The sequence below is a fragment of the Callithrix jacchus genome, chromosome 17 (assembly GCF_049354715.1).
Source record: "Callithrix jacchus isolate 240 chromosome 17, calJac240_pri, whole genome shotgun sequence".
NCBI lineage: Eukaryota > Metazoa > Chordata > Mammalia > Primates > Cebidae > Callithrix > Callithrix jacchus.
Window position 1 is genome coordinate 53071729 of NC_133518.1, and position 21228 is coordinate 53092956.

Below are 21228 nucleotides of genomic sequence, written 5' to 3' on the forward strand. Positions count from 1 at the left end.
CTAAAACAAAATTAACAAGTGGGACCTAATTAAACTAAAGAGCATCTGCACAGCCAAAGGAACTATCAACAGAGTAAACAAATGACCTACAGAATGGGATAAAATATTCACTAAGTATGCAACCAACAAAGGTTTAATGTCCAGAATCTATAAAGAAGTTAAACAAATCAACAAGAAAGGAAAAAAAAATTAAAAAGTGGGCAAAGGACATGAACAGGCACACCTCAAAAGAAGTTATACAAGTGGCCAAAAAACCTATGAAAAAATGTTCATTATCACTAATCATCGGAGAAATGCAAATCAAAACCACAATGAGTTACCATCTCCTACCAGTCAGAATTACCATTTTTAAAAAGTCAAAAAACAACACATAATGGCAAGGCTGTGGAGAAAAGGAAATGTTTGTCTAGTGTTGATGAGAATGTAAATTAGTTTAGCCACTGTGGAAAGCAGTTTGGAGGTTCCTCAAAGAGCTCAAAACAGCTATCATTCAACCCAGAAATCTCACTGCTGTGAATATTCCCAAAGGAAAATAGATCATTCCACCAAAAAGACATATGCATGCATAATGTTCATCCCCACACTATTCACAACAACAAAGACATGGGGTCAATTTAGGTGCCCACCAATCACTGACTGGATAAAGCAAATATGATATATACACCATGGAATACTCCACACCCATAAAAACGGAATGGAATTATGTCCTCTGCAGCAACATGGATGAAGCTGGAGGTCATAATCCTAAGCAAACCCATACAGGAACAGAAAACCAAGTATCACATGTTATTACTGGGAGCTAAACACTGAGCACACAGACATGAACATAGGAGCAATAGATGCTGCCGAATACTAGACAGAGGAGGGAAGAAGGGGGATGTGAGTTGAAAAACTACCTATTGGGTACTATGTTCGCTACATGGGTGCAATATACCTCCAATATACCTATTGGGTACTATGTTTGCTACCTGGGTAACAAACCCCCACATGTACCCTCTGTAACAAAAATAAAAGTCAATTTTTTTAAAAAAGACAATTTCCTGTGTTTCATGTCGTCTTAGTTTTAGATCACTCAAGAAAACAGTTCTCTTTATTTAAAAAGCTAAGTTTTTTCTATAATTATGTAACTTTCTTTGAAGTATTTTAATTATCACGCTGCTTAAATGACTATTGTTCCCAGTGACCTATGATCCTATGTTAATTATTTTAAACCTTTTGACACTTTTTAACAACTTCTCAGAATCAAACACTAAATTAAGGCCTTTCGACCTCAAACCAACTTTGGAAGTTTCCAAACTGACCTCTGGAATTTCTCAAAGAAATTTTTCCCTCTCTTCCCATAAAAAAAAGAGGTGTTAAACTAGCCTTATTTGATGTGTTAAATTGCATGGGAAGCATTGTCAAATAATAAGTGTTGCTAAAGTATCTTTAAGTTACACTGCATGGGTACATTACTAATATGCTTTCCAGAAATTATATGAAATTCCCAGAAACTTGGTAGTCTTGATAGAACACTATCACTCATAATTTTAATTATTTTAAAATACTGTACTTACAGAAAAGGAAACAAAATGTTCTTGTTAATTGCATTATAATTAATTTTCATCAGACATTTAACCATTATCATTTAAAGTCTTGTCATCCAAAGACAGCTAATCATTTTACTTTGGTACTTTCCTGAAAGCTATTGAAAACAACTACAAACCTCAATTTTTCAGCTTTGAGGGGATTCATGGAAAGAACTCTGACAAAATAGGTTTCTGATAACCTTAAGATCATACAATTGGATTAGATAAGAATTTCCAGAACTCTAATAAATTGATTAGTTCATAAAAACCACTAACCCCACATAAAGCAGAACATAAATTAATTGGTTGCCAAGGAAATGCTTTGGCAGGTTTTCATACTAAGTCAGCCAGAACTGAAATTGTTAAAATATAAAATTTGAATGAACTCCATAAGATTGATCCAAGTCAAATTACCTATGATGATTTATTTCATAAACAGTGCTATGTGCCTAAATTTGAGAAACCAACTGGTATTTAAAAGGATGTAAATTCAGCATTAAGTGTGGGCTAATGGACACAGTTGGTTGGTCCTTCCTGAGTTCTTAAAGCTTTAATTGTTAAAAGCTCTGTACTCCTTAACTCATAATAGGAGAGATGAAATAATCCAAATTATTTTTTAAAATATTGGCAGGCTCTCTGTGCTAAAATTGCTAGAATGGTTTATAACCAATGACTGATTTGTCAAACCTATAATTTTGACAAGACAATAAAATACTCAGATGGTACATTTCCAGCACCTGCTGGATCATTTGAATACTCACAGATGGATATCACTCAATTCCTACCCTCAATGAATATTTTCCAGATGTTTCCCATCATGCAGGAAGGCTGCTGATAAAACAGTAGCTAAAAGTTTCTCATGAAATGTGTTTGCTTTATGGAATATTCCTGGAGAAATCTCCAGTGGTAGAAGTGCTCATTTCACTAGACAAGTTATAAAGCAGTTAAATAAGGCATTACGAGCATAATAGCATTAGGCAATGCTAACTGAATGGACTGAAATACCTTGTTCAAAGGTATTACTGATTGATGGCAGTCAGATCCACTCCCCTTGGAAAACACAGAGTCACCCCTTATAAAATAGTTACTGGCGGGTATATGGCCCTAATAAGAGAACCTCACAAATTACACACTTTTGTAACTTCTGACATGACTCAATATTGCAAGATTTTAATGCATTATGCTAAAGAAGGTAAAAGAAACCCTTTGTGACCCACCAGCTGGTGACAACTAGATCTTTCATGATCTAGAATCCACTGCATGGGTCCTTTGGAAGCAACACCAGAGAAAGACTACCCTTGAGCCCCACTGAAAGGGACCATGCCAAGTTCTTCCCACAACCCACACTATAGAAAAATTTCAGGGCCTCAAGCCTTGGATCCCTATATCTCAACTCAAGAGAGCCCTTCCAGACTCTTGGGACTGTAAATCCACTGGAGATCTCAAGGTAAAGTTGACCAGGGAAATTTTTCTCTAGAAGCAAATGGCATCCAAGATGTGGACAGCTTTCCCAAGATCACAGGTCAAGACTGTTCTCCTCTGTCACTATGGACTCTTTGTTCCCTTTCCTCTTCTCTTTATGTTTCTTTTTGGTTTATAAATGGCAAGATAATGTGATAATTAAGATTTCATAATTGGCAGCTTTTGTAGGGAGCTCAACCGAATGTTGACTATGTCATGTTAAACCTAAATCCCTGTATGGTCTTAGAGATATTCTAGTTCACCATGTAACAAATTTCACTAATATCCCAAGTGTGACTATTTGTTCAAATTGCACATCTGGTCCTTTCCATAGGATTAGGTTTTTAGATTCATATATTCAGACTCTTGTTTAAATCTAACAATAGGAAAAACCTATATTAAGGGTTTTGCAGTTAAATTATGCCAGAAACTAAGAAAACCAAAAAAAGATAATTTGACAGTTTGTAGACAACTTTGTAACCCTAATCCCTTAATTTTCAGAAGTTATCTAACATACAGTGATTCAATAATGGACCCTTGGATAAATATTACCAGTGCTTCTCAACTGGTAATTTGTAACACACAAGGTATCACACAAGAAACTCTGTGCCCCTCCAGGATATATTTTTATCTATGGAGAATTTAATGATCAACCATCTGTGTGAACAACTCCTTGTCTCAAGTGGAAAATAAGGGGCCAATGTGGATCAGAGATTCTAAAAGTACCACTGTCGCTTCATAAGCAACTGGAAACTGAACACTGATCTATTTCTCTTAATTTGTGCCATGGACTGAGAAATTGTGCTTGCTTTGGCAGCACATATACTAAAATTGGAACAATACAGAGGAGGCTAGAATGGCCTCTGTGCAAAACTGACCATGCAAATTCATGAAGTGTTCCACATTTAAAAATAAAAATAATAGGCTTGGCGCGGTGGCTCACACCTGTAATCCCAGCAATTTGGGAGGCTAAGGCGGGTGAATCACGAGGTCAGGAGTTCAAGACCAGACTGGCCAACATGGTGAAACCCCGTCTCTACTAAAAAGTACAAAAATTAGCTTAGCATGGAGGCTTGTGCCTGTAATCCCAGCTACTTGAGAGGCTGAGGTAGGAGAATTGCTTAAACTGGGACCCAGGAGGTGGAGGTTGCGGTGAGCCAGGATCATGCCACTGCATTCCAGCCTGGCCTACAGAGCAAGACTCCAACTCCAAAAAAATAAATAAATAAATAAAGACGAATTTTCTGGCAGGCTTAAATCACTCTAAATGGTTATCTTTTGTTGAATGTTTCTTCCTTGGCTTGGCATAAATGTATATAGAGCTATAATTAGAAATTTATCTCAGATATTAGCTACCACAGCGAACTCTACTGCAAAGGCTATCATTGCTCGGAAGCCTTCATAAATTCTCTTGCTAACATTGTTTTAGACTGCTTTGGATTACCTGTTGGCTGAACAGGGGAATGTGTATGCTAATACCTCATGATGCACTTTGATAAACATGTCTGATACAGTAGACACTTAGTTTTAAAAAATCAACAAACAAGCTACTTGGTTAAAACAAGCAGATTCTTCTTCTGGCTCATTTTTTGATAGATTTTATTCCAACTGTTTTGGTTCATAGTGGCCTCTGTTAGAGGAATACACTTCCTATCTTAGTATTATCCTCCTGATAACCATCAGAATAGTCTCCCTGGTGTGCTATATTTTCTCAAGGGTCTTAAATGCTCATATGCAGCCATCTGTTGTACATCAAGTGGTCTCACTACTGTAACAAACACACAAAGAGAACATAAGGAATCATTCAACTAGCCTGATGCTGTGAATTATGTATTTCACACCAAGACCAAACAAGTCCATGATGATGGTGACAGAGAGTGGTGGCATCAATGCCCAATTCTGAGAGACTGACTAAAAGGGGGACATCATTAAATTAACTTAAATTTGGCCTGAACATATGAAAAAATGCTCATCATCACTGGTCATTAGAGAAATGCAAATCAAAACCACATTGAGAGACCATTTCACGCCAGTTAGAATGGTGATCATCAAAAAAGCTAGAGACAACAGATGCTGGAGAGGATGTGGAGGAATAAGAACACTTTTACACAGTTGGTGGGAGTGTAAATTAGTTCAACCATTGTGGAAGAAAGACAGTGTGGCGATTCCTCAAGGACCTTGAAATAGAAATTCCATTTGACCCAGCAATCCCATTACTGAGTATATACCCAAAGGATTATAAATCATTCTATTATAAGGACGCATGCACATGTATGTTCATTGCAGCACTGTTTACAATAGCAAAGAGCTGGAACCAACCCAAATGCCCATCGATGATAGACTGGACAAGGAAAATGTGGCACATATACCCTATGGAATACTATGCAGCCATAAAGAAGATGAGTTTGTGTCCTTTGTAGGGACATGGATGAATCTGGAAACCATCATTCTCAGCAAACTGACACAAGAACAGAAAATCAAACACTGCATGTTCTTACTCATAGGTGGGTGTTGAACAATGAGAACATGTGGACACAGGGAGGGGAGCATCACACACTGGGGTCTGTTGTGGGGGGTAGGGGAGGGACAGCAGGAGATGGGGAGGATGGGGAAGGATAACATGGGGAGAAATGCCACATATAGGTGAGGGGGGGATGGAGGCAGCAAACCACCTTGCCAGGCAACAATCCTGCATGATCTGCACATGTACCCCAGAACCTAAAGTACAATAAAAATATATATATTATTTTGTAAAAACAAAAATTTGGCCTGAAGCTGCCTCCATACCTTGCATTCCTGTGCAGCAAACCTCAACCTAATGTAGTATTTAAACAAATGGGAACATTTAACAAACAGCTAAGTTTCAGCCAATCACAGACAGGCAAATCATTACACCATGCCCAAATAAGGCAAATGCCTAGCTGTAGCTAATAGAATGATTTCTCTACTTTGCTTTTGTGTCCATCCTATAAAAGCTCATTGCTCAGGTTGCTGGGCAGGAAGAGCTCTGTGAACTTGTAGTTCCGAGGTTTGTCCAATTCAAGTAATGTTTGTGTGTATGTACTCAAACTTTGGTAAATTTAATTTATCTAAATATTTCTTTTAACAGTTATAATACTAAAATTTAGAGACATTTGTGCATTAACATAGCATTCCTTACAGAAATTTATCCCAAACTGCAACGCTGCTTTTCATATCCTATTGTAATTTTTAAACTGTGTTAAAGAAATATTAAATTCTATACATTTTGCATCAACTTCTTTTTTTGTGAATGGGCATATATTATGTTACCTGTGTTATGCTGCCATATGGAAGCACACTCTCTGAGTGACATTTATTGTTGGTCCAACAATCACCTTCTCACACTCTTTCAAGTGGAAAGAGAGACACAGAACAACAGAGGTGGGTAAAGTTGTGTGCCTGTTTCCTGCATTGATATTACCTGCCTGATCTCCTGTAATTACATAAATATATATTTAGATTATTGAAGGAAAAACCAGAATAGGGCCTTCAATAGCAGGCCTCAGGTGAAATGTCCAAAGGAAATAGCCAAACTCCCCTTTGCCTTCTGGGTAGAACTTTAAAAAGAAGAAAGATATCTGTTGTTAGCATTAAGCAAGGGCTATCTGAAATCAACAAGAGGAAACACTGAAAGATTAAATAATCCAAGATCTGAGTCTTGTATTCCTCAAGTTATTCTTCCTATTTCCATTTTATATGTTTATCCTCAAGAAAAACTACTTGTTTTGCATTTACTGTGTTCTTTAATAAACACAGCCAGATGCAGTCACTCACACATGTAACCCCAGTAACTCAGGTGGCTGTGTAGGATAATTGCTTAAGGCCAGGAGCCTGAAGCCAGCCTGGGCAACATAGCAAGATCCCATCTCTAAAAAAATTTTTTTTAATTAGCCCAGCCTGGTGTCATGCCTGCATTCTGAGCTGCTTGGGAGGCTGGGATGGGAAGAGCACTGGAGTGCAGGAGATTGAGGCTGCAGTGAATTATGGCTGTACCACTGTACTCTAGCCTGGTGACAGAATGAAATCCTAATATCTAAACACACACACACACACACACAATCCTCTGATTTTTCTAAGAATTATGATAGACAAAGTCACTCAAAGATTTGGACACAACAAATTATGATTTAATACAACAAAGAAATAAATACAGCTTTTTGTAGTCTGATTATAACTGAGAAATACAAAAAGCATTACTTTCATTCTCTAAACTGTCTTTCAAGTAAAAAGCAAATGTTTCTGATGAAATATAAGGCCTTGGTCTAAGAAATTCTTATAATATCTGTAAGTATATTCTGTTTTCTTAACTTGAGAAATATTTAATAGTGACTTTTATTGCTAGAATAACTTTCATGAAAAATGTATTGACTTTAACTGACCCAAAATTATTATTGCCCTAAGTCTATACAGCTATCAAAAAATGTTTTCCTTTACTAAGATCATCCCTTGAAGGTTGCAATGAAAGACTTCATGTTAATTTCTAAGGTTTTGAAAATCAGTAACCCAAACGGTAACATTTGATGGATTAATAGTATCTTCTCCTTTCTGCATCCCCTTAGCCAACAACAGATGGACTTTGAAATGCCAAGATCTTAAAGAAATAAAGAACAACCTAAATGCAGTGTCCTCGACCCCACCTTTGATTGCTATTATAAAATTTTAAATCCTAAAAAGATTTGATTTAAAAAATTAATACTTGTATTAAGATTGGCAATAAAAGTACTTATAACCTTAAAAGACCAAAGAAGAGCATTCTCAGAAGCCTGAATTTAAAACAAAAACAAATCCCTGCAATATTTAAGGCTAGAAGGAGCTTCAAAAATTATTCTGTCCTGCTTCTTATTTCAAAATGAAAAGGCTTCCCTTATTAATTCACTGGATTGATGACTTAAAATGCTATTCCCTCATAGCCTACTGTATCTCCTTTAAAAAAGCATTCTTCCCGTGGACCTCAAATTTTATGCATCAGGATTTTCCAAGCTGCTTGTTTAAAATGCATATCCCTAGACATTATCATCAATAACTCCAACTCAATAAATGCAGGTTGGGCGCAGTGGCTCACAGCTCTAATCCCAGCACTTTAGGAGGCTAAGGCGGGCAGATCACTTGAGGTCTGGGTTCGAGTCCAGTCTGGCCAACATGGTGAAACCCCATCTCTACTAAAAATACAAAAATTCGCTGGGCGTGGTGGCACACTCCTGTAATCTCAGCTACTCGGGAGGCTGAAGAGGGAGGATAGCTTGAACCTAAGAGGTGGAGATTACAGAGGGCCAAGATCCCACCACTGCCCTCAAACCTGGGCAACAGGAAAAGACTCCATTGCAAAAATAAATAAATAAAATAATAAAATGAAAAGGCTTCCCTTATTAACTGGATTGGCATATTAAAACGCTGTTCTTCATACCTTACCCTATCTCCATTAAATAAGCATCCTTCCAATGGACCTCAAATTTTATGCATCAGAATCTTCTAAGTTGTTTGTTTAAAATGCATATCCCTAGACATTATCAACAATAACTCTGACTCAGTAAAGCCAGATAGGCCCAATGAATCTGAACCTGTCTTTTTAACAAGCATTCTTTGTGACTCTAGGATGGGTGGTCCATGGACCAATCTTTGAGGCATGATGCTCGGCAATAATATAAACAGGCCATGTACTTAATATTTAGCCTGCCAGTGGAAACATTTTGTCTAATAGTTTCAACAACTCCAAAGGCAAAAGATGTACTTGGGAAAGGCAGGGTTGAGTAAGAATCATTTTACAGTAACATGTTTTTGAACGCCTTTTTCATTACATAGAAGAATACCAATAAATGGAGGTGAAGGCAGTGGGGGAGAAGATCCTTTGTCATTATATTGTACAACCTGAGGACATTTTCTTTGGAAGAGCACTTTAATAGACTGCATAAAAAGTGGGGGAAATGTCAAGCCACATTATGCTCTTAAAAGCAAAACAAGAAAAAAAGGGCTTCTAAATAGGTACTGAAGAATGCCATACCATATTATGATGTTCATTTCTAATAATATAAATGAACATCTTGAGTTTAGCATTTTTTTTCAAATTCTTTTAGAGTTAGTGTTCTTTTTGATGAGGTAAATGTAGATTGATAAGAATAAAATGGCAGAACTTATTCTTAAGTGATGTGGAATAGGATTTTATTACAAAGCATGTTTTTTAAAAAATTAACTCTTTGAAATAAATTAGTGTGATTTTATTTTTAAACATTTATATTTGTATAAATTCATATGACAACCAAAGCCTTACCCCGAATGTCATAAATTCTCCTGAGTTTGCAGATTGCTTTCTCTTAGTGCAATAGTGTATTTCTTCTAATCAAAACTAGTTTTGCTTTTCAATTGTTACCTTTAACAATTTTAGGTAAAAATCAGTGCACTTATTTTGTATTGTTCTTTGTTAAAAGGTCAAAATATTTCATAGTTTACAAAAGAAAGTAAATGAAACAAACTAAATGACTTGAATTTTGATACTTATAAAAATCACAAGTGGATCAGTTTCGGTATATAAAAACATTAGACACTCATATTATTTACAGCCTTCCCCAGCAGAACAAAATCTAGACTCACAGAATTGACACAGGATAAATTCAGGGAGGCCTACCTACTCCTGGATGGAGCTGCCCAGGAAAACCAGAGGGCCCTGATGGGACTCACCACTCTGAAAACAATACTGAGTTCCTTCAATCAGCAGCAATCCCAGCAACGCAAACCACTAAAGACGGTCCTGATGTGTGGACAGCCCCAATGTGTGGATGCCTGATTTGAGCTCACATTAGAAAGGATGGTCACCAATCAGTGCCACAATGGTGAATATTCCAGGGCTGTCCCTCATCTATAAATAAGCAATACTGGTTGGTGGTGGTCCCAAACAGGCTTCAGGACTATGAGCAGTGGCTTTGAAGGACAGAAAGGGGTTGTCTCTAATACTAGACACAACGTACCCAATATGAAGTTCTCCAAGGACCTGTTGAGAACTAGAAAGCCTGGTAGCTGCATGTCATTGCCAAATTCGCTTGTAATAGTCTACTGACACCCATTAGAGATTCAAAATTGCAAAACTCAATCAGTTTACTTGGTTTGTTTAAATACTCTTGCATAAACAAGAAATATATAAAGAAATTTCAAATGTTTTTTTATAGTACAATCAGATTGGAAAGTACGTGCCTTAAAGTTACTACCAGGCCTATTAGTGTTTAAGATTTTGTATATTTCCTCCTTTTGGCATGAATCTTCACACTAAAAGGCTGCACACCAAACACTCAGAGGTAGAAACTAGCCTGCCTTCTATAAAACAGCTGGAGGGAGGAAAAGAAGGTGAGTAACAATGAAATCATGAACAATTAAAATAATAACTTTCATTGAGACTCTACTAAGGGAAAAGCTCTGATAGTCACTTTTTCAACATTCATTATTTCAAGTCCCTATAAAAACCTAACAAAATAGATGTTGTTATACTCTCTTAAAAAAAAGGATCAGAGAAATGAAATAAGTTGCTGAAGAAAATGGACAAAGGTTTGAACAGAAGATGCCAAAGACTATACACTTTCCATTATTTCAAACCCTATCTAGTCTTCTATTGAGAGAAAATAAAACTGTCATATCATTACATTAAAATTTCTATTTGTATACAAATAACTTCTGTGAATATATATATGTATTATAGAAATAGAGATGGATAAAGACACAGAAAATAATTGAGAATAAGCCAAGAAAAGGAGCAGATACCCCTAATACCCCTGGTCCTAGTTCTGCCCTGGATATAACAGTCGGAAAAACCACTCCACTCTCTGGGGTCCTGTTTCTTCATCTGTAAAATGGAATTAATATGCAAGAATTTACTTCTCCTCAAAAAAGGATAGGGGTATGTTAAAAAGACACAGGAGCCAACATGAAGGAGCCCCATTAGCCAGGTTGGAACAATTTGAGCAACAAAATAAACAGAGATGGTACTGGGTGGTAACCCATATAATATTTTTAAATCTGTGAGTTCATATTAATATAAATAAATCATTGGAAAAATACATGAATGGAGGAGAAGCAGCAGCTCCTCCTTACAGGAGAATCCCAATTAGTAAATATAGAAAGAATAAGAGAAATATATAATCACAATTAGGAAGATTATAGAGTAAGATTTGCTGCAGGCACCTTCCACTGAAAGAGACTAAAATCAGTAAGTGAAGGTTTGAAAATAAACAGGCTATTAGTACTAGCAAACTCTCAAACTGTCTTACCCAGGATATTTATCAATTTCAAAGGGAAAAGTAATAACTTCATATTGAAAAACCCCACAACACAGAACCTTAACCAAGTGATCAAAGTCAACATCATCATATAAGATATACCAACATCCTGTACCCCTTAATATGAGGTACTGAGAAGGATACAATATCACAGCTGTAGTAGTTCTCATCAGGAGGAAACAGTAGACAAACCCAAACCGAGAGACAGTCTACAAAATAACTTACCAGCACCCATCAAAACTGTCAAGGTCATAAAAAGCAAGGCAGGAAAGGGAAATTGTCACAGATGAGAGGAGACTAAGGAAACACAACTAAATGCAATGTAGAATCCTGTACTGGATCTTAGTATAGACCGAAAGCATTAAAGGGAAAACTAGTAAAATATTAATTTTCTGGTTTTGATAATTATACTATGATTATATAAGATGTTAACATTAGGGAAGGTATTTAATTGCAAACATATTACAATGAAAGGTGAAGTATTTGGTTCCTAAATCACATCCCCTGCTTTTCTATCTCTGAGCCTTTTATCACATCGTTCCCTTTAGCTGAAATGTTCTTCTCGATTCTTCTCGGCCACATCTTTCCTGTACTACAAATTCAAATGGAATGCCAGCCCCTCCATGCTTCTCCTGGTTGGAGCTCATTTCTCTCTCCTATTACCCCCAGAGCACTTTAACCACACCCTTCCCATAACATGTACCACATTCCCCCTTGTATTTTAGCAACTGATATAAATGACTCATTAATCCTACCTGACAAGTTCATTAAATATTATCATAGTATCTCTATTAAGCCACACAATGACTATATTTGTATCTGACACGGATCTGGGGCTCAGTAATGGCTTTTGGAAAGACCCTTGAGTACAATCGCCTTTGTGAACTTCAAGCTCATAGGCATCAATAAATAATCCAGATTGCCAACGTATTCATATGCAATGGGAGCTAGAACTGCCAAGGCATTAGGAAGTTCATCTCAGATTGGCCAGTATAGTCTATCCTATTACAGGAGGCATATGTGGAAAGCTAAATTAGGATCGGCAGACTGCTTGGTGAGCAAGGAGAACAAGTGGGGCCATTTTCATGAATAAGAGGAACAGACTAAACGGCTTGATCATAAAACTACACCCACTACAGGGCCAGACTTTCCTGTTCTCAGGTCTGGGCCTCATCATTGCTCAGTGCTCCATCAATATTGACACATTTTTCCCATATGATTGTCTATTTCCACACTAACTATTCTCTCCATTTTAAACTTTTTAAATTATTTATTTCGCCATTCTCAGCCCTGGCTGCATTTTAGAATCACCTGGAAATCTCTCAAAAACCCTGATGCGAAAATGGCATTTCCAGGAAGATGGTGGCACACAAGTCAGATTTGGCACATGTTTTCCTGGAGAGGACCCCACAATGATGATGACATCACCTCTTCTTTTCTGGTGAGAATCTGAGGATAGAGACTTTTTTCTCACCATGAATGTCACCCCAGAGGTCAAGAGTCGTGGGATGAAGTTTGCCAAGGAGCAGCTGCTAAAGCATGGATGGAATCAAGGCAAAGGCCTCAGCCAGAAGGAGAATGGTGTCACCCAGGCTCTCAGGGTGACACTAAAGCAAGACACTCATGGGGTTGGACATGACCCTGCCAAGGAGTCCATAAACCACTGGTGGAATGAGCTCTTCAACAAGACTGTGGCCAATTTGGTAGCAGAAACTGGGCAGGATGGAGTACAGGTAAGGAGCCGTTCTGAGGAGACCACCCATTATAATCATCCCAAGCCCAACTTGCTGTATCAGAAGTTTGTGAAGACAGCCATGTTGACTTCAGGTGGAGAGAAGACACAAAGAATTGGAGAGCTGCAGTGATGACGACAGCCAGGGCCCCAAGTCCCCAAAGATTCTGAATGAAGCTGCTCCAAGCCTGTGAGGGGTAAACAGCACACAAGGCTGACCATCTTGGGATCACAATGAAGGCCAAGCTTGCTCACCTAGAAGCCCAGGAGCAGGCCTTCCTGGTTCCCCAGGACCCTGGGGCCCCTTGACCACAGTCAGAGAGCAAGCCTCCTCATAAAAGGAAAAAGAAAAGGAAGCAGAAAAGGAGGAAGAAACAACAGCATCTGAAAGGAATGATGCAGGTGAGAAGCACCCAGAACACACTGACCAGAGCATCAAAAAAGCAAGAAGAAGAAAAGGTGACAGCAAGAAGTAAAGGTCTCAGAGGAAGGAGAGGGTACAACTGAAGGTAATGAGGAGGAGGAGGAGACAGGAACAAATGGGCTTGGGGAACTGAATAGCAGAGAGAAAACCAATCAGTCCCTCAGGAAAAGGAAGAAAAAGAAGAGGTGGCACCATGAAGAGGAGAAGATGAGGCCAGGCGCAGTGGCTCACGCCTGTAATCCCAGCACTTTGGGAGGCCAAGGCGGGTGGATCACGAGGTCAAAAGATCAAGACCTTCCTGGTCAACATGGTGAAACCCCATCTGTACTAAAAATACAAAAAATTAGCTGGGCACAGTGGCACGTGCCTGTAATCCCAGCTACTCAGGAGGCTGAGGCAGGAGAATTGCCTGAACCCAGGAGGCAGAGGTTGCAGTGAGCCGAGATAGAGCCATTGCACTCCAGCCTGGGTAACAAGAGCGAAACTCCATCTCAAAAAAAAAAAAAGAAGAGGATAAGATGGGGGTCTTGGAGGAAAGAGGAAAAAGCAAGGAGGACGCATGCAGTGTCAGGACAAAGAAGGTAAAGAGCAGCGCGTACACTCACCCATGCAGCCAAAGAAAGAAGAGGCAGCAACAGGAGGAGGAGGAGGAGGACTTGAACCTAGAGGATGGAGGTGAGGAAACTGTTTTAGGTGGTGGGACCAGGGAAGCAGAAAGCAGAGCATGCAGTGATGGAAGAAGCAGGAGAGGCAAGAAGAAAAGACAGCAGCATCAAGAGGGGAGGATATCTTGGATGTAAGGGATGAGGAGGATGGCGGGGCTAGGAAAGCAGAGAGCAGAACACGCACTGGCTCAAGCAGCATAGGTAAGAGGAAGAGGCAGCAGCATCCCAAGGAGGAAAGAACTGGAGTCAGCACCGGCCAAAGAGCCAAAAAGAAGAAAACGAAGAAGAGAGAGGTCTGGTCATGGTGGGGCTCGATTAATTTTCAGGAGCTGAAATGCCTCAAAGACCAGTGTCAATGAATGTCTGCAGGTCTTCTGCACCCCCCTAAATGAGGAGTCCCTCCCGAAAAGGAAACTGATCTCCGGGACGTCAGCTGCTGAGAGGAGAGAGCAGGAGTCCCATACCTTAGTTGAGGGAACCAGTATAGTCCCCTTTGTAGCTTCTAACCCAGGATCATGAACTCAGGTGCCTAGAGAAGCCAGGCAGCTGAGTGACAAGGAATGCTGGGGGCAGTGGAAACAGGGATGCACATACCCTTTGAAGGAGCATTCCTGCTAAAAGAAGCTGGAAATGTAGACTTACGTGAAGGGCTCTGATTTTTAAATATTGTGAAGGTTAAGGAAAACATAGATTTAGGTCTATGGGCTAGATTTAGCCCAGAGTTGCCAGCTTCTAGCACTACCAAATGAATGAATAAACATCAGCTTGGGCTCCTAGCCATCAGATTAAACAAACAAACAAAAAACCTTATGCCTGAGCCATTCCCGAGGATCAACTAAATCAGACTTTCTAGAGGTGGGCCTCAGGCCTCAGGATTTCTGATGGCTCTCCAGGTGATTCTAAGATGCAGCCAATGTTAAGAACTAGCACCATATTGATAAAATCGTTGTTTGCCTATATTAATATTACCAAGCAGAAAAAAGGCAAGTCCAACATTTTCTGCCTTTTTCCCTGATCTCATCTGTTCTCTGTACCACCACCACTACCGCCACCCTCTCCTGAAAATACGTGATCTCACCTATTCTCCAGTATGTCTACTCATTTAATGCCTTGGTTTCTGGAGATGCCTTGTCTTTACCCAGATGGAAGGTTTTCTGGCAGGATCTCACAGGTCTCCAGTACATAACATTGTTAGGTATATCAGCCAGTAAGGTAGGACAAAATACAGGTGGAAGGATCCAATATTTTATCATTACCATCAGTGTCTGACAGATATGAGGTGGGAGGCAGCTGGAAGCAGAAGGTAAAGAATTCATTTAAAAAAATGTCTTGAGTGCTAACGTCTTTGTGGTTCACTATGTGGGTCCATGATGTGATAGAAAAAGGAATCAAAAAAAAAGATCAATCCCACACACTGAGAGTCTGACATGGTTCATAGAATGTAAACTGGTTTATACCATGAGAGATAAAGATGCTATGAGAGTTGGGGGATTGCAATTAGGATGGGGAGTGATTTCTAGCCAGGAGATTATGAAAGGCTTTGTTGATGGGAAAGGAACCTTGTTTATTGGAATCTTTGATTATGGGAGACGAGGTGGCAGTAAATATGACTGTGGAAGGAGGTGTCCTACCCCATATTTGAAGGTGGAAAAGCAGAGAGAAGTTGTGTTTGGTGTTACAGGAGATTCCTGCTTTCTCCTGGTCCTCACAGCTTGAGGGTATCCTGCAGTCACTTTTTCAGGATATGTATTACATCACCCCTGAGCCAGGTGTAGGCACACTCCTGATGTTCTGGCAGTGGGCAATAATTTGAGGAGTCACGGTAAGATCTGAAGATGTGGGAGTAGGAAGAAGGGCATTCTCAGAGGATATGCCCTAAGTAGAGATGAAAAGGCATGAAACTGTGGAGGATGGGCAGGAGTTCCATTTCCTTCCTATGTGAAGGAGAAGAGGAGACATCAATATTTGAAATATTCTGCCATTCTGGTAGTTTTGGAACTATTCCCATCAAAGATTTGGTTAAATCTTGACCAGAAATTGTGAGAGTTCAGTTGTCTGCTGTTTTACACTTATAATCTAATATATGTTTCCAAAGGGTTGGGTAGTAGATGCAGAGGACTCACTAATGCATTTACGTATTTGGGTCTTGAAAGGCCCCGAATTAAATCATAGAAGGGGGAACTTGGAGATAAAGAGATCAGCCATTTCCATGGTGGTGACAGCATTTTTCCATGAGGTGCAATTTTGGTCACCTGCCATTTCCTATACTATTATTTTACTTTAATAAAAAGAAGATAACATCAGCCCTGTGCAAGTTAAGAGTAAATTTGAGTCTGAAGATGAGAAATATCTCTGTTAACAAGAACGGAGCAATCTGTGCAAATCATTCCTCAGGAGTCAGGGAAATGGCAACCTGCCAGCTCAGAGGCACACAGAGCCCAGGCGGCCCCACAGCTGTCTCTCAGCACTGCCAGCCATCACCATGGCAACGGCCCCTCCCGGGAGAACAGCTCAGCTCACTGAAACTGCCCATCATTTTAAAATTAACAGAGATGATTCCGGATGAGATTGTGTGCAACAACAACAAAAATCTTATAGAACTGCCCTTTCTAAGGACATAATTCACACAATATAGACTGTGAATTAGAAGAGTGATTCTCAAAATTCAGCATGCTTCAAGCTCATTTGGCAGGCTTATCAAAACACAGATTGTCAGAACCCCACCCCCAGAACTTCTGATTCAGGGTGGCTGGGGTAGAGGCAAAGAATTCGTATTTCTAGCAAGTTCCCTAGAGATGCTGATGATACTGCTCTGGGGTCGCATTTTGAGAACCACTGGGTTACATACGAGGATCGTGTCAGTGTTGATTTCCTGATCTGGATTACTGTCCTATGCTTATGTAAAAGAATGTCCTTGGTCTTAGAAAATACTCACAGCTGTATTACACTTAGGACATAAAGCCATCATGTCTGAAACTTACTCTCAAATGATCACTAAAAAATGTAGATAGATAAAGCAAAGGTGGAAAAATAACAATTGGGGAATCTGGATAAAGGGCATATGGAAGTTCACTGTGTTATTTTTGTAACATTTCTGGTAGTTTAAAACTACATTAAAATTATAAATATTTTTCAATTAATACAGGGAAAGAAAGTTATAGCAATACATGCCATGTATGTCTAATATGGTAGCAAGAAGCCACATATGGTTAAATTTAAACTAATTAAATTTAAACAAAAATTTAACATCCAGATCCTCAATTGCACTATCTGCATTTCAAGTGCTAAAGAGCCATGTATATGACTAGTGGCTGCTATATTAGACAGCACAACTATAGCCCATTGCCATCAGCACGGAAAGTCCTATGGAATAGTGCTGACTGCAGTTCAAAATGTTCTAAGATTTGGAAAGAGTCTTTGGAAAAGTCCATGTCCTAAAAGCAGCAGTAGAGGTAGCAGTAATAGTTCTAAGCAGTAGGAGTCATTTGTTTCTAAAACAATACAGTTGATTAACTAGAGGAGGCTGAAGAAGAAATATGATCAAACGATAGCAGGTGGATCATAGTATCCAAAATACGCATATGCAAGTATCTGTAGTTTTGCGTGAATTGGTGACATATTTGCCAGAGTAACTATTCAATATCACTAATCGCACCTGTCATCATCTTACTGATTTTCTCAGCAATCCATTGGATGAAGGACAGGCAGATACCCAAACTAACCAGTTTTTCTCCACTCACCCTCTGCCCTGTCCACTTTCCTGCAAGCAGAGCAGGGTCAAGACACAGATGGGGAAATACCCAGCAAGGTTGAAGCTGATCTGCAGGGAAATGGCCAAGACATGAAATCTTTCAAACTTGTTCAGATATTTTTACTTGGCTATTAGTTTCATTTGGGGTAATACGTCAGCTAATGTGCAGAGCAGGCAAGGTTGTTTTTGCTGCTATTCCTTTTCCTTCTGAACTTCTTTTCTTTCTCCTGTCTCTTCTTTTCTCTCTCTCAAACAAATGGCACATTCAAAGTTTCTGACCCAAACAGGACTGCCTTCTACTCTAAAGAGCATCTTTTTTCCTCCCGAGCATCATGTCTTTTGGGCTCCAGCAATATCCAAGAGATGAGCTGACTAAATTCATCCTAAAGGATGAACAGTACCAAATTCTCCCAAGGTGCATTTGGCTAACCCTAGCTTCCACAATATTCTGGGAGATACTTTTGGAGCATAGTCATCTTTGGTTATTCTCTACCTGACCCAACCTCTGTCAATCCCCTCTCTATAACCTCTCAGGAGTAAACAAACAGATCAACACTGCAGCCACATATTGTCCATTTTTCCCTCTCTTACCTTTCCAAGCAGTTTCACACTCTCTTGGGGCTCAGTAAAATACATAGCTATCACTTGGATATAACACAGAGTTGTTAAAAAAAAATGTAAAACCTGAAGCTGTAAACCACAAATTGATAAATATGAGGAATACTTGTGGGGAAAAAAAGCCCTATTTCCATTTCTAAACTTCCACTGAAGAAATTAAACCATACAGCTAGAATCCAAAACTCAGGACATACACCTCTACTCTAACCAAGCATCCGTTAGAGCATTTAAATGTCCATCTAAGCATCAGACCAATCTAGGTTTGCCCCTCCCCCTATCAAAAAAGTGTTGAAGAATTCTTCTGCAGCAATTTCTCCTTTTTAGTTTTTTTTTAGAGATAGGGTCTTACTCACTGCCCAGGCTGGAGCACGATGACATAATCACAGTTCACTGAAGGCTTGAACTGCTAGGCTCAAGCAATCCTCTTGCCTCAGTCTCTCGGCTAGCTGGGACTACAGACTCATGGAACCACGCCCTGCTATTTTTTTAATTTAATGTTTTTGTAGAGACAGGGGTCTCACTATGTTTCCCAGGCCTGGACTATGAGTTCTCTCACTTTGACCTCCCAAAGTGCTGGGATTACAAGTATGAGCCACCGCTCCTGGCCTCCTCCTAAAATAGATTCGTTTTTACTTAGTTTGCCAGCAGAAGGAAAACCCTTCCTTAGAAACAACTTTTGTCAGTTATCTAGAGAGAATCATTCCTAGCTGCAAGACGTGGGATCCCAGGTCTTTATAGTTCAATTTATGGTTTGATACTTGCACTTTTAAGATCTCCTTACAGAAGGCTTTTTACCATGCAACATATTTTTATAAAGACTTCCAAGAGAAAAGGAGAGTCTCACCTCACAGTACTCCGTGATAATGCAGAAATTATCTTGCTCCACAAAACTTGCATGGAACTTGACAATGGCTGGGTGGTCCAGCTTGGAGAGGAGCTGAGCTTCCAAATTGGCCTGAACAGTTTCATTTGGATTTAGTTCTCCAACAGAGATTTCCTTCAGTACCTTTCTGCAGGCAAAAAAAAAAAAAAATTAAAACCATTTAGAGCTGAAAAACACAATTAACAAATATCAGCAAGTGGTGCAGAGCCACCTGATTAATGCCTAGGTTGTGACCTACTCTACATATCTGATATTGCCTATTATGAAACTGTGTCTCCTGGTGGGACCTGAACCTGTTTTTCTGTCCTGTTTCCCCAAGGCTTCTGACCTCCACATCTGTGTACCCTACTGTTCTGTTAAGGGCAGACTTGGAACTAATCTTGAGCAACATTGCTGTGGTGGCCCTTCCTCCACCTCTCTGGATGTTTCAGTCTCTCTTGGTTTCTCTTATAGTTATCTGTGTCTGTCTGTCTCTTTCTGTGTGTGTTCATACAGACACACATACACACACACACATATACACACTGACACATAATCCATAACTCTGTCTCCCTGTATCTTACTCTTTCTTTGCCTATCTTTCCTTCTGCCTCTGCCTCTTTCTGTGTCTCTTTGCCTCTGTGTGTATTTACATGTATTTACACACTTTCACAGGCATGCTTCTCTCTCTCAGCTGTAAAATTTTCCAACTATATCGACAATACCAATAAGAGCAATATCTATTTATGTTCTTTTTAAAACTATTCTTGGCATATCATACTTTATTACGAGTATTCAAAACAAAAAACTAACTAAAAACATTAACAGAGATATTTAGTATTTCTAACACGTACAGATGAAAGAAGAGCTCATTAAATTCCCAAGTCATTAATTTAAAAATTGTGATAACTCTATGAGTAGATCAAAACATTATCTCTTCCCATCTAAGAAAAAAAGAGTCTGATGAACAAATCCATTATAGTACCAAAGTGTAAACTAGACTGTTGGAAAAAATGCATTAGAATACCAATTATGTTTGCAGACAGAGTCTGCTGATTATAAGTAAACACTGGCAGTTCATTAAGGCAAGTTCTGCAGGACCTGTACTAGAAAACATTTTACAAAAATCTTCTTTAGGAGTTGCTACTATGCACACCAATAGAAATGTATTAGAGTAGAAAATCTCTTTAGGCCCTTTAACCAACACATAGATTAACCATCATTCTCCAGTCCTTTGCAAATGCTGACAGATGCCCTTGCCACAGGGAATGCCTCCAACTGGTAAGCGCTCCTTGGCATGCCCATGAACTTCTGCCCTCCCAGTTGAGATGTGTACTTACTCAAGTCGTTGTGTTTATTCCCAAGCCTGTTAATGCCCGTTGTGCTCATCATTGTAAATTTATGACTTCAATATAACATAAATGGATGAAGAATGAGCATTAAGAGTTATCTTTGCTAGGAAAACTAAGTCAAATGATTACCAAAAAAAAAAAAAAAAAAAGCCATCAAGTAACCTACAAGACAGTTCTAAAAAAGGTTAAAAATGTGAAAATCCAGTATTCTGAATTCCGATTGTTACAGAAGATAAACCTGGAAAACTAGGTCCGAAAAATAATATATATCTTATGGGTGTAGTTTATGCAAAAAAGATGGAGTCTCTAACCAGAGGACATTAGATGTTGGCTACACAGCCAAACTGGAAAAAATACACAATGATATATCTTAAGCTGATGTAAATGTTTTAATTAACATTTTATTTTAACATTGTTTCCTTTTTTTAAGCCAAGTACCAGCTCCAATCACATTGATGAGAAGAGCTTCTACCATTTTTTAAACTGTGATTATACTATTAACTTTTCACTAATTCA

The 21228-nt window shown here is 39.0% G+C and overlaps 1 protein-coding gene, 1 non-coding gene and 1 pseudogene across 11 annotated transcripts in view; 2 read left to right on the top strand and 1 right to left on the bottom strand.

Moving 5' to 3' along the window:
• NEK11 (NIMA related kinase 11) overlaps positions 1-21228 on the bottom strand; it is a 330810-nt gene that overhangs the window by 258782 nt on the left and 50800 nt on the right. For all 10 annotated transcript variants that reach the window (XR_013528645.1, XM_035278793.3, XM_008983840.5 and 7 more), the window contains one exon: positions 19343-19508. Coding sequence is in view for 8 of the 10 variants with exons in the window: in XM_008983840.5 (XP_008982088.3) it covers positions 19343-19508 (166 nt within the window). In the remaining 2 variants the exon portion in view is untranslated. The remainder of the gene's footprint in view (positions 1-19342; positions 19509-21228) is intronic.
• Positions 3831-3938, top strand: LOC118149019 (U6 spliceosomal RNA). The gene has a single exon (XR_004736193.1). It is a non-coding gene; the product is annotated as a U6 spliceosomal RNA (small nuclear RNA).
• On the top strand, positions 12775-14488 carry LOC108588856 (G patch domain-containing protein 4 pseudogene; annotated as a pseudogene).